This window comes from Electrophorus electricus, chromosome 6 (assembly GCF_013358815.1).
Source record: "Electrophorus electricus isolate fEleEle1 chromosome 6, fEleEle1.pri, whole genome shotgun sequence".
Taxonomy (NCBI): Eukaryota; Metazoa; Chordata; class Actinopteri; order Gymnotiformes; family Gymnotidae; genus Electrophorus; species Electrophorus electricus.
The window spans coordinates 18,646,803-18,660,705 of record NC_049540.1 but is presented as its reverse complement, the minus strand read 5'-3'; the positions used below and the strand labels follow the sequence as shown (position 1 = coordinate 18,660,705).

Below are 13,903 nucleotides of genomic sequence, written 5' to 3'. Positions count from 1 at the left end.
CCTATATTCCCACTCTTCCCTATTACAGACTCTTTTGGAATTATGGGGAGGAAAACATGAAATGAGGAATTTGTTGCTCTTAACTGATGAAAGATGCTATGGTACTGGTAGGTTTAGTTAGACAAGTCCCCAAGTCAGTCTGATGGAATAACGTATTAGTCTGATGGAACCTGCAGTTTGGTCAGACCAAACAACACAACTAGAATTCCATTATGTTGCCGTACTTAGTCAAGTTTTTTTTTATTCCTTTTAAAATGCTACTGGTCTGGGAGCTAACTGAGTTTTTAAGGATGTTGAAAGCCCCACCTCTGGGCTTGTGTCAAAACACTACGGAAGAAAACACAAACCAGATAATCCTCAGCGACCTGTATAAGCCATGTCTGTCTGTAGGTTAGTACACGCCATAGGCACAGTCATCAAAGTCTAGGTCAGTTTACTGGTTACTTAATCCAGATTCTTTTCATAAATTCATAATGTCAGTTTATCTTCCCACCTCCACCAGTATGCAATGGTACAAGTGCACAAATGAAAGAATATGTGCGTGAGTTGATATTTAAAGATGCAGTTAAGAAAGATGAAAGACTCTGTATTGTGAACATCCGACAGAACATAATGCGAGATGATGTCATAACGGCTGAGCTCAGTGTCATCTTATGTGCGTGTGTAGGCTGGCCCCAGTGATGACAGTGGATTTGTTCACGTGTGCTTTAGTCAAGTCCACAGCTCCCAGGAGATTTTCTGCAGGTTTTTCTGCAGTTCTTTTCCTGTCTACACTGGCACCATGGATTACAGCCAGGGGAGATGTACATAAAGCTGAAAGCAATGTTCCAATGTTACAAGCCACAAAAATGCCAATTAACCTGAGAGACAGGCTAGGTAAAGTGGTGCTGTTCTGTGAACAAACAGAGGCCAACATGTTACCTTACATTTTACATGGCCGAGTCTATGAGAATCTAGCCAGCATGACAAGTATGCAGATATACATACTTGTCATATCTATTGGGATCTTCAAGTGATATAAAAGGTTGTTTCTGAGCTTTGCAGTTTTTAATATTAATTGTTCAAAAAATAACACCCCTGGCAAAAAACATACAAAACAAAAAACTGCATTATCCCATGACAAATTTGATATAAACTAAAATTTATTGGTTTAAATAATTGTTCAGCTACATTAAAACGACAAAATGCTGGAGGTAAAACTTATGCCTCCAGGTTCTCGCTTCACAGGTGAGCTACACCTACGGCTACCAGTGATTGGACAAGAAGCCCTTTCCTTGCTTTGATTGGATGATGGCTTTTCCGTTCACTTTCTATTCGACTACTTCACAACAGGTAAAGCTACCTGATTGACAGAAGGAGGGTTCTGGATATACCGGGCACCTGGATTTAACACAAAAGACGGTGTATATCTTTACCTTTATGCGCGATAGTTATCTTTAAGAAATACACGTTTTATAAAGTATCTTTTAAAATAAGTATGGCAAGTATAGGACTGGCCGTATGCGCCCCAAGTACAGAAGAAAGGGCCGTTTTTGCGCAACTGAAACCTGTTCGGTTGTCCAGCAGTGACGGCGCAGAGGACTCTTCTGTATTCGAGGACGTCAAACCAACGGTGAGAATTGTAATGCTGAAATGGCCCAGCAGTTCTTTTGTGTGAGATACAAATGTTAATTTGCGCGTTTATTCCGAACGATTTTACGAAAATCAACGAAAAAAAATAAACTGCCTATTGGTCGTGAAAAGCACATTTAACTCTGTCATGAAAATTGTTCCAAGTATTTAATGTATATTTTTAATCGATGTGTTTACAGTGATACAGTGGCGAGATGGCAAATGGCATCAAATACACAGCAAGCACGTTGTTTCATAATGAGAATTCTTCCATTAATTGCTGTAGGAAGTGGTTATATGTTTATATAGATAGCAGAAAGATTGGTTTGCTTTTAACCTCATAACCAAAAACAAGAACAGCAAATAATATTAATGATAATAATAATTAATGATTAAGATACAGTGATATAAAAGATACTGATTAAAGTTGCTTAAAATAAACTATAAATGAATGCAAGAAAAATGTTACTTTTCAAAAGTATCTTCTTAATACAGATTCCTTAGTGTTTTATTTTCATGTTAGTTATTTATAATGCTAGCTAAAGTTAGTGTAGGACATTGTAAAAACACACACAGAGAACTAAATTCATACGTACAAATACTAGAAAACATATTGCCTCAAACTGCCTGGTCTTTTCACCTGAATAATGACCAGCATAGTCTCTCATTGTGGTGATGACCTAAAATGACATGGTGCACTGAAGATGATTATACCTTCAATCATATTTTGTGTCAAGGCATTGTGTCTGCTGTGACTTTCTGAAATACTGTGACATCAGCAGGATATAACATGTGGTTGAACCTGTTAGAAAAGACATTCTGAGGCATTTACTTTAGACAACTTTATATAGACCAGTGAGTGAACTTAAACACTTAAATGTTAATATAAACCTCATTATGTTATAAGATGCTCTTGTATTTGATTACTTTTTCAGTATATCCTACAGGTAAACATTGAATTAGGCTTAGTATCCTAGTGCTGGTATTAAAAAAATGTGTAAAGGGGTAAAATTCTATCAGAAAGTGTGGTTTTAATTTAGTTCTATGATATTGATACAGAAGCATGTCAGTAATAACTTGTTGTTATAGACAAATGATTCCAAAAGGTTCTGCAGTGTCTTCTGGCAGTTCTGATCTCTGTATGTGTCCCCTATGGTAACAAATGTCACAGAAACATCTGAGTCATCATATTTTAGCACCCTCAATATGGCCTAAATAGTTCTGATATTGTCATATTACCTAGATTTTTTTTTTCTTTCTTTATTTTAACATGATGCAGCATATGCTAGATCAAAGGTCAGATGGAATGTAGAAACAATGAGCCTGGAGTATACTGGTAGGTTCAATTGTACAACTACTTTATCTCTAGTTATTGGACGTATAATTTCAGGTGCATACTGCAGATATGGCCATCTGAGTCATACCTTATCATTTAGTGCCATGTCATGTCTCCTGTAGTAATTTAGTTCTCCGTTTGGACTCCACAATGGCACTCAACATATGGCTACAGACAGTGGGCTCTGTCAGAGTTTAATGCTCTGAAGATCATCCAAAATGTCTTCTTTACGAGCTAGTGTCCTGAAAAGCCAAAACAACTGTTATCTGTTTTCCAGAAAGCAATAAAACATCCTTTTGGTCTCAAAGGTTTTGTGTTCCCTCTCTGCCATCCTGGTATGATTTGTGCTGTTATTGCTTGGGTTAACAGACAAGAAGCCTATCAGTTCTCTTTTATGGGGAACTGTGGACAAATCACCATCTCTCTACATTCCTTTTGGCCATAAAGAGCCATTAGTAAGGAGACAAGAGCATTTGTTTTGCAATAAGGTCTGTGGGCTCTTTGGCTACCTGCATTTTGAATAGGACTACCCATGAAATTTGTCACCAGTTTGTATAAATTGAGCAAGAGATCTGTAAATCGCTCAGAATTTTGAAAAGTGTACTGGTGAATAGAAAGACTGACTGCTTGTATTATTTTTTTTAAAACAATATTTTCCCTCAGTAATAAATTATTAGATTTATACAATATTAATTAAAATCAACTCCTGCAATTTTCTTTTAAATGCATATAACCATTTGCGACAGAAACTGTATTTTCTTCTTTCCCTCAGTCCCTTGCCTCCCATATTCTCATGCTTTACATCGCTCGTTCGTTATCAGCCTCGACCATACATAACTGCGCAGTTGTAAATGTCCTCCAATCATTAACCTGCAGGGATCTTGGGCCAGGGTTCAGGCGCCCGCCATTCTCCTGACACAAAGATACAGTGAACAGAGCCCTCGAGCTACACTGCTTGCAGGGTACATAGGCCAAAAGGGGGCACAACCAAGGTCAATTGCTCTGCTAGCACCACCACAACACAAGGCCTGTTTGTACCCAAGAATCTGTGCCTAAGAATCTGGGCAGCGCCCTTGCCAGGCCTCCAATACACACCGAAATCCATTTTCTGTTAATTACCTGGTTTTATCTTTCCACAGCTGCTCTGCTGGGACTGTTGGTGGCATTGTAGATGATAGCACAGAGGAGAGATGGACAAATTCGGTGTAATAAATGCCTCATGCCATGTGGCACTGTCAGCATTAATTGGACACACATGGGATGTACATGACCTTGCTCGATAGGGTATGAGTTGCCCAGAGGGGTGAAGACATTTAGTGTACATATGAAACCACAGCAGTGGGTTGCTAAGGAAATGTGCTGGAAAATCAACAATATGACCAGTGTTGACATAGCAGGAATGTTGAATAGCTGTACAAAGAGATGCTATTGAAATGTCTGTCCTCCTCAACTTTGCTGACTGAAAATGTGTTAACAATTGAAGGCAGATGGAGAGGTTTCCAATAAATCTTTGACGAATGTGTTTGGGATTAGCTGGGTTTTTTTTTTGGTTTTATGTTTGTTTGTTTTAGGTTTTTGGTCTAGGATATTTAATAATAAACAAAAATCTGAATTTACTTTCGTGTTTAATTTTTTGCCATCAGTGGTATGAACTATTTTAAGTTTAGTTAAATCTTTAGTTAAATCTCTCACGTTTGTGAGCGCAAGAACACTTCTCTTGTGTGGCACTACCATTTATTGCTATTATTATCCAATGAAATGAATGAAAAATGAATGAAAAATTCTTTTTTTAATTTTTATTTTTTCTGCTTTATTCTTTATTTCTTGTTCATGCCAGTGTGTCTTATCACATGCCATTGTTTTTGTTTTGCTTTTTGTTCCTGTTTCTTGAGATTACCATGCCTAAAGGTTTGCTATTTACCTTTGGCATTGCAGCGCTGTGCAGTTCCTCTGCTACACATTATGTGGTGTGCATCAGTAAATCAGGAAATGCTCGTCCACAACATAGGAGGTCCTACCAGGCTCTAGAATAACAAATTACCTTCCTACACATTAAGAGACAAAGTTAAAGGATGTTAGTGAGGTGTCTCTATGCCCTTTCTCTCAAATATGTGTGTAATGCTAGAATGGTTAAAGGGAGGGCACCTTATGCTTGGCATCACCAAAAATTGCTGTTATTATTGTACAATTGTTATTATTAGTGGAACAGACTTGTCTAAAATTTAATGGTTGGCTTGGATGTTAATTTACTAGCATGCAACAGCTATCTGAAAATTAAGAGGGCTTGCTACAATAAGTTAAAGCCTAAGGGTTAAAACTGAAATCAACTTGGCAAGGATAGAATGTAGCAGTTTCTCACATTGTTTATTTTCTTCTCATGTGTTCTTTTCAGACCCCAATGGAGATGGATAAATATTTGCCCCAAAATGGGCCCATGCCATCTACACACCTCACAGACAAGAAGTATCGACGGGAGAGCGCCTCTGTGGTGGACGAATATTTCGCAGACGAGAAGCCTGCCCCCTACAGCCTCAACATCAATGTGATCTTACCCAACACCACTCACCTCCGCACGGGTCTGTACCGTCCAGCCAAACCGCTGACTCCCCAGATCAAAACTGAGCCTGGGGTGGAAACGTCCTGCAACATCCAGACCCTCCCTGACTTCACCTCAGTCTTCAGTGTACCCCAGACTGTCAACAGCCTGTTCATCAAGCCTGACATAGGTGCCACAGACGAGCTCCACGTTGGCCCCCAGCAGCCGCAGGTCTACCATATGCCGGTCAGCAGCAGTGACCTCACCTCAATGACATTCTCCCACAGCCAGGCAGTGAACAGCGGTGGCAGGACCATGCTCAACCTGAACACCGTGACCCTGACCACTCCATCAGGCGAGTTTGTGATGCCTGAGCAGTTTTACCCACAGGCGCAGCCCCATAGCCTACCCCCATCACCACCCAATTCTCAGCCAGGCAGCCCCGAGAACCAGGCAGAGCTGATCAACACAGTGCCCCCTCCACCTCCTTATCAGGCACGAGGGGGCATGAAAGTAGGCCAGATGACCCCTCACTCCATACTGATGACCCACGGGCAGGGCATCCTCACTGGGCCCAGGTACAACCGACGGAACAACCCAGAGCTGGAGAAGAGAAGGATCCACCACTGTGATTTCCCAGGTCAGCAACAGACATACTTCTGTGGTGTTTGGTGAAGAGAGAGTCATCCACCACTTTGTGAAATTATTTTGGGGTCACACAGTGTGTGCATTCACAAGGTGTGGCTTAATACTATGTATTCTTTTCTCTTGACAGGATGCACCAAGGTTTACACAAAGAGCTCCCACCTGAAAGCACACCAAAGGACACATACAGGTAAGAAACAGAAAGCACCACACACAAACCTGAATAGCTGGGTTCCAGGCAGTTGTAACTGCCTGACCGCATGCAATGTACCAGCAACACAAAGCCCTCAGATGCACCAACAGAAAAGAGAGCCTGGGGGAAACAGCGAAGAAAAAAGAATGAGGGGGCAAGGGTGGAGGGGTGGGATGAATTGACTCTCATTTCTCACTTTTATCCACACTGTGCGTGCATGCCCGTACAAGTCTTGCACGCTTCCCCAAGGGGGAAATCGCCGAGTGGTGGAGGAAAAACCTGTTCCGCCTGCTTTTTCTGTGCCTGCCCTGAGGGGGGAGGAGTGAAAGAGAGCCGTAGTTTCACTGAGCTCAGCTCTGCGTAAGATGAAACCTAGCAGTCCCACTGCTTCTCAGGCTGAGACTAAACACCCCCCACCCACCCCCATGCCAGTAAAGCAGAAATGGCTTCAGCATGAAAGAAGGGAGTCTAGCAACTAGTAAGGCCAAAATGCCAGTTTGTGATGTGGAAGATTATGAAAGCACCTCCCATCTTATTGTCACTCTGTCACCCATCTCTGGTGGAATTAGGAGTTGGTGTGGAGGGATTCCCTTTTACCCTAAGGGACTGTTGCATTGTTATTCCTAATGACAGAAACAGAGGTCCAGTGTCAAAGTTTTCAAGAAGACTGCGTCAATGACTTGGTATGTTCCTGTTTGTATTGGACAAGGTGACACTTAACCTTGATATAAGAAGGTGTTTGCATTTCCTGGATCTGCTGGACTGTGGATTGTCCAAAATAAAGTTAAACTGCCTTCATTGAGCACCCAAACGCAAATCACAAATTACTGCTAAATGATGAAACACGTTGTTCATTATCCAGAATGTAGCACACATTGCTTTGCTGAGTCAGACAGTCTATCTAATTAGAGAAAATTATCTGTGGCACAAATAATCTTATAATCTTGAGGTTGGACTTTAATGCTGATAGCCAGGCATGTCTGGACACTCAGTGCTGACCTCATCAGACTCTACCCCACCCAAATCCTCAATGAAATTGTAGCAGATCTACAGATCTTTCCAGGGGTGAGTATAGCTCAACTGGGGACCTGGTGAAATGTTCTTGTTGGTTACTTGTGAGGCTTGTCCTTCAGCATGTGATCATACAAAAGATTGGCTCACCTTTCAACCCCATGTCTACTCACTTTTGCAGACATCCTTCAGGTTTCAGTTTCAAGAGCCCTTGTTAGGTTTCAACCCTGTCATGTTACTGATCAAAAATGCTTTTAGAGGTGAAGAACATTCAATGCTGATAATACAAATGAGTTTAATGCTGAAACAGGTTGACAATAGATGCATCAGGTCAATCTTAGCAGGAATACTGTTCAAGGAGCACGGTGTGGTTCCAGGATACTAAGATAAATATACCCTAAATACAAAGTTATCACTCTGTTATCCACTGCTCTCAAAGCTAATTTTGGCCCAGCTTAACAGAGTAAATGTTAGAGTTGAAGTAGTTACAGCTATTTTCATAGCAGCATGATAAGAGTTGTCATAGCTTTGGCCATGACGACTCTTTTAATAATTTTTTCGAGGACTGTGTTGTTTGTTCAGAGAACTATATTATCTTGATGACTTAGACTGGTGCCCACCATCCCCAAACTGGAGCCACTGCTAACAACCCTAGTGTATCTGTGTAACTGTGTGCTGCTTCTACTTGTTAAGAAACAAGACATTCATACCCAGACATTCATAAAAGTGACAACATCTCTGAGTAAACCTAATATAGCTTTAGAATACACCTGAATTTCTGACAATGCCTTTACTATCCCACTTCTGTGTTTTAAATGTCTGTTTGATCTGCATCACACTTGTACACATGCATGCATCTGCCTGTGTGTAAGAGCAGTAAAATGCTTTGGTGATAAGAAATCAACCGTTGCACAACCTAACCAAATAATACCACACCATTGTTTCTCTAAACTTGTCCTTTTAAAATCCCAGTTTCCACAGGCTGAAAGGTCAAAGGAACAGTATCAGGGGTTTTTTTTTTCCTCAAATCTCCAGCTTTTCCGCTGGCCTCTAAGTACTTTAGTTCATCAAGAGTTTGTTGCATTTGTTTCATAGCAGTTCCTCTTGAAGTCAGTTTGTATGTTTTGCAATGAAAGAGAGGGCAGAGTTAATGCTTTTGACCCCATGAGCAGGTCCAGGGCTTAAACAAACACACCTGCTAACACCAGACGCATGGGTCTAGAGAGGTTGGCTTGGTCTGTCACTGCTCACATGAGCACTTGACCCTCTCGGTTCACCTGCCTTTTCCATTTACTTTGATGAAGAACTGATGCAACACATTCATGTATACTCTTCAGATGTTATAACATAATGTCAATACTCAGATGCCTATGATAATAAATTCATGGAATCACATAATACACTGTTCCAATCCACATGACCGGAGTACAGAAAAAGTTGCTAATATTTATGGATAACACAACAGAAAACAGCACTCTTCGCTGTAGGTGAACACACTACTTGTAATCTGAGGAAAGGTCAAACAGTTGCATGAATTCTGTCATATACAACCTAAGAGTAAATAATGAGTATGCAATGATTAATATGGCACCTCTTTAAATATAGCAATAGAGATAGTGTAAGAGGTACTGCCACACCTAGACACTTAGTAGGCCTTGCTCTTATTTTCTATGCTGCCATGTCCTGTTCCAATGTTCAGTTAATGCTCTATAATTCATAATTAATGTATTGACATTACGTAAAGACATAGATATAGCAAATTATGCCATTAAACATCTTATCATCCATGTAAATGACTTTGTTGTTTACACAAATGAGGTGTAGACTACTGCTCTCAAAACAAACACAAACACATTTACTGCCATGACACTTTTCCGAGTGGCATTCAAAAATGCAATCTGCACTTTTTGTGCATTCAAATTGGGCCTAAACAATGCAATCGCGATTAATTTAAGAAGCTTTTTGGGCGTGTTGCTACGTTTGAATGAGTGGAGATGGGCCAAATCGTTTATGTTCTAGAAAAATTGTGGGAAATCCCGTTTTTATTTTCAAAAGCCCCTATGATTGAACGGCTCAGTACTTTGTTTTGGGAGGAGGGCTTTTCCTCTCGCCTTTTAAATATTTTTTTTCCACGAGAGAGGCCTTAACGTCTGCTAAATAAAGACAACAAATAGATATGTAAAGTATGGCTGTCACACGCGGTCTGCTCTCAAACGAATGCTTGTTTTTCAGGTGAGAAGCCGTACCGCTGCACCTGGGAAGGATGCGACTGGCGTTTCGCGCGTTCAGACGAGCTCACGAGGCACTACCGGAAGCACACGGGAGCTAAGCCTTTCAAATGTGTCGCGTGTAACCGATGCTTCTCGCGCTCGGACCACTTGGCACTGCACATGAAGCGCCACCAAAACTAAGACTTTTGATCCTTTTTTTTTTTTTTTTTTTTTTTTTTTTTTTTTTTTTTTTTACCTTTTATAATATTTGTAATAAGTATATAATTCTCCTCATCAAAGAACAAACTGTCTTTAGCTACGAAAGAGCTGCCAATTCCGTCTGACCACCATTAGCTCTAGAACTAGTAGGCTACATTTCCTTAAAGAGGACGGAACACCCTTTCGACTGTCACCTACAGAAAAGGTTTATTACATGTAGATGTGCAACTGTATATACTGTATGTTTGAATGTGAGTGCTCTATGTATTATACAAAGAATGTGTTTAAATCTATAGCTGACCTCATTCTTTCCATTTTGTCTGAGACATATCAGTACTATTCTAGAGTGTAAATGTTCAGGTTCATGAAAGAGATTACTTCATGCATTGATTGGTTTGTAAAGGCTTCCCTCGTAACTTGATCATGTTTCAGTGGATTGTCCCCAAATAATAAGCAGGTTAGGTCATTGTTCAGTTTGACAGTGAAGTCTAGCCTGCGCTATTTATATTGGAGCTCTCACCCCCCCCCCCCCCCCCCATCTTTTTTATATCTTAACTTGTTTGCAAAGGAGTTATGATACAGCATTGAGTAATGTTTGTTTTTCTCATAGGTCTGTATCCATGGAAACAAACCTTTTTATGGGTAGCTTGAGTAACAAAAGTATCACTCTATTCAATCACCAGCATGACAGCTTTTCTCCCTGTATGCTATAGGAACTGGGTACAGGATTTAATCCAACTAGTTATACAGACAAATGAGGCCTGTTTCCTTGAATTCTTTCTTTAAAATGTGTCCAGGAAGCTGGTGTAAATAATTGACAATGTTTTAAAAATCATCATTTTTAAAGAAAACTAAACTAAACTAAAACAGGGTGACAGCATTTTTCTGACCAAACTCAGTTTCCTAGAGTTACAAAGCTCACATTAAATAAACTCACATATCTGCCCAAAAGTGCATGACCACAGAAGCAGCTGTGAGATTGCAAGTACATTAAAAAAAAAAAAGAAAAAGATTTGTTAGCCTCGTTTATCTATATGGCCTAATAAATAATCCTGCACATAGCTCTTTTGTGATGATGAACACACCTACACCAATTATTGGCAAAACAGCACTGTGTGAAAGCATGTGAAAGCCCATGGAACCTATTGAAAATATTTGTGCCAAATTATTACAAACATTTTATTGGGAATGGACAAATATATAGATTAGTTAATAAAGCAGGGATACATTTGGACAGTTGTTGCTAGTGTAGGCTATGAGAAAATTTCCCTGGTACAGTATTTTACTTTCCAGTGAGATTTTATTAAACTCTTGTAAGTTTGTGGAAAATATAGGACTATGATTTAGCGACTTGGGACTGTCACAGTTAACTCTCGCCAATAACAAAGAACAAACCATTCCTGTATGGAATTTCATTAAAATTTGACTACACCTGCCTTTAATAGGTGTGCCTCAGAGACAACTATTGGTCTCTACTCACTTTTTCTGACAGCAGATTGTAAGCACTTCCTGCTCATGAGTAAAAGTTCTCTGCGTGCCTGTGTAAATTTCCATCATTTGCTGTATGGAAGGAACGCTAATGTACCAAGAGGTACTGTACATACTGTAGTTAATCTAAGTAACCTGTAAATATGTTTTTCTCTTAAGATGATTTTGTTTTTATTATGAACAAATGGGAGTTGTTTTGAATGGGTATGTATGGTCCATGTTTGTCAACTGTTAGTGCAAGACCAACAAAAATCATTTTGTATTTTCTTGCTTGAATACAGAAAATCTTTAAAATAAAAACAAATTTAAAAAATTTAATATCAATGCCTTTATTTTCTAGCATGTGTATTTGTAAAGTTCATTCCCTTACAATTTAACATTTCCTTATTAGCCATGTTCAGTGGTGTCAAGAAATCTAAAAGGGATAACATTTCCTTGGAACTAACACAATAAAGTTCTTTGTTTAGGCTTCTTAATGCCTATTATTTTTCAAATGAATTGGCATTGTCTTTCAGGAGTTTCCTAGCAAACTTGGTAAGATATTAAAAGATTGATTGATTGCTTTTAAGTAGAAACCAACTTAAGTTAATTATTACCTTAACCTTGACTTCAGTTTTAAAACATATCTGTTCAGGTTTATGGTATTTGTTGATCTGGTGGGGTTATTCTACTGTCATCATTGTTGAGTCGTGAAATAATGCTATAATTTAATTTTATTTAAAATAAGCAATAATCAAATGTATTGAAATAGTCCAGTTAATAAATATTTAAAATTAAATGAAACAAATATAAAGCATTCTTGACTTTCTCATCTGGGCATGAGAACCTTAAAACTGAGAACCGGTTCAAATGCCTTGCTCAAAGAGAAAAATAGAAGCAGTTTGAAAATAATACAACTGGGTGGGACAGGGCTTAGCTGACACTGAAAATAATAATTACACTGTCTGCCAAAATCATTTACTGATGAGATCCCCCAAACAATACCAAAGAATATAAGATGATTACTCAAATGGGGAACCACCCTTGTTGTTATAGGGATATACTGTAGCATGTGTACAATTGACAAAAATACCAGTGCATGAACACTGCAATACACCCTTGGATTTATTACCTCCCCATGAGTGAATATGTATTGCCAGTAAGAAATGTGAGTACCTTATCCTAGGTATCTCAGGAGAAAGTTTAAAACTTTCAGCAATGTGAGGATTCAATGATAAATTCTCTCCACCGACTGCAGTGGACTCATAAATATGCATGTCTAAATATTTTGTTTGTTTGTTTCAGATTAAGCTTTTGTTTAACCAGTTAGTTGAAAGTAGAAAATAGCTGAATGACTCCTTTGGTGAGCTGTATCAGTCAGTTCACATCCATTTATTTGCAGTGTGTGATGATTAAACTTTCCAACATTAGCAATTATATAACTTTATGTATTCAACACATCATGGATCTTTCTTTAGAGATGTAACTGAATCACAGATTTGATTATATGTTAAATCAGGGTGTAATTAGATGAGACTATAAAAAGCATCCATGCAGTTTATGAATGTGCAGTATTCCATTCCTGAACCAGCAGCCTCAGGTTCTTCATCCTCAAGCAGCGCAAGACACGACTGGCTGATATACACATCCTCTTGAGAGTCTAGGAAAATCTTGTTTTTTCCTTTCATTACAAATGCTTTCCTGACAAAGATCTGTGTGTAATTAGATCATGAGGTGTTCGATTTACAGATATTTGATATAGAGCTGTTGATTCCTTTAGGATGTCTGTATTAACTCTTAGTGTACCTCAATGCCATTTCTAGCATTTCTATAATAATTCAGATTTAAATAATTTGTTTCACTATTATTGCAAGACTAGGATCTAAATCTAAAATCAGATATGCATACAACGCTGAGGCAGTGGATGTACTTCAAGCTAGTGAGTTACAGAACCTTACTATTTTACTTGTCTAAAAAAAAGAAGAAAATTGGTTCTTTACAAGTCTGCTTCCATTGTTCACTTCATAAGAACTGATTCCGAGTCAACTCATTCACAAATGACACATCAATATTTTTAAGGAGCAAAGATCACTCAAAGATCACTCCAATACTACTCCATCCAATGAGAGTATTATATGAAAATGGCTCACAGTGCAACTGCATGGTACCATTTATTAAACTCCTGGTTAATTCTTTCTGTTACTTGACACTTTTTAGCATGTGTTAAAAACTCTTTTAATGTGTAGTTTGAAAATCAAACTAGGAATTTGCTGAATATTTTCATAAAACACAAAGTTTGCCAAGACGTGGACAGTATTGGTCATGCAACTTTAGAATGTATGCTATTTAGCTAAGCTACTCTAACATATTCTACAGAAAAAAATGTAGCTAAACTGATTCAACTAAAATGATTCAACTACTACAATCTCAGATGTCAGTAACCAAAAAGTGTACTGTTACTTTAAAATAATGATTCAAGTAGAAATAAAAGTGCTCATTTAAATTATTACCTAAGCATGTAATTATCAAAATTGGACTGCAAAATCAGTCTGATTTAGTCAGCAAAAAGACACACCAAATCAAATATGTCCAAACCATAATTTCTCTTCAAATGAATTATAATAGAATGTCTTGTTGCCAATTTCAAATTAGGTTCCAATGCATTTAAGATCCAT

At 38.6% G+C, this 13,903-nt stretch overlaps 1 protein-coding gene across 2 annotated transcripts; it reads left to right on the top strand.

Moving 5' to 3' along the window:
* Positions 1-1,477: 1,477 nt before the first annotated feature.
* On the top strand, positions 1,478-9,745 carry klf5l (Kruppel-like factor 5 like). Of its 2 annotated transcripts, none has more exons than XM_027019221.2 (4): positions 1,478-1,612; positions 5,340-6,123; positions 6,259-6,318; positions 9,565-9,745. In XM_027019221.2, exons 1-4 carry the CDS (start codon positions 1,478-1,480, stop codon positions 9,741-9,743), a joined length of 1,158 nt encoding a protein of 385 aa, XP_026875022.1. In that variant the 3' UTR covers positions 9,744-9,745. The 2 variants fall into 2 exon arrangements, with proteins under 2 accessions (XP_026875022.1, XP_026875031.1); XM_027019230.2 differs by having other exon boundaries at positions 1,478-1,621.
* Positions 9,746-13,903: the final 4,158 nt, after the last annotated feature.

Bases quoted from the DNA above. Each gene is read 5' to 3' on its own strand.
- klf5l (XM_027019230.2), top strand. From the start codon at position 1,478: ATGGCAAGTATAGGACTGGCCGTATGCGCCCCAAGTACAGAAGAAAGG. The intron at 1,622-5,339 runs GTAATGCTGAAA...TGTTCTTTTCAG, and splicing joins TCAAACCAACGGTGAGAATT to ACCCCAATGGAGATGGATAA. The intron at 6,124-6,258 runs GTCAGCAACAGA...TTCTCTTGACAG, and splicing joins CCACCACTGTGATTTCCCAG to GATGCACCAAGGTTTACACA.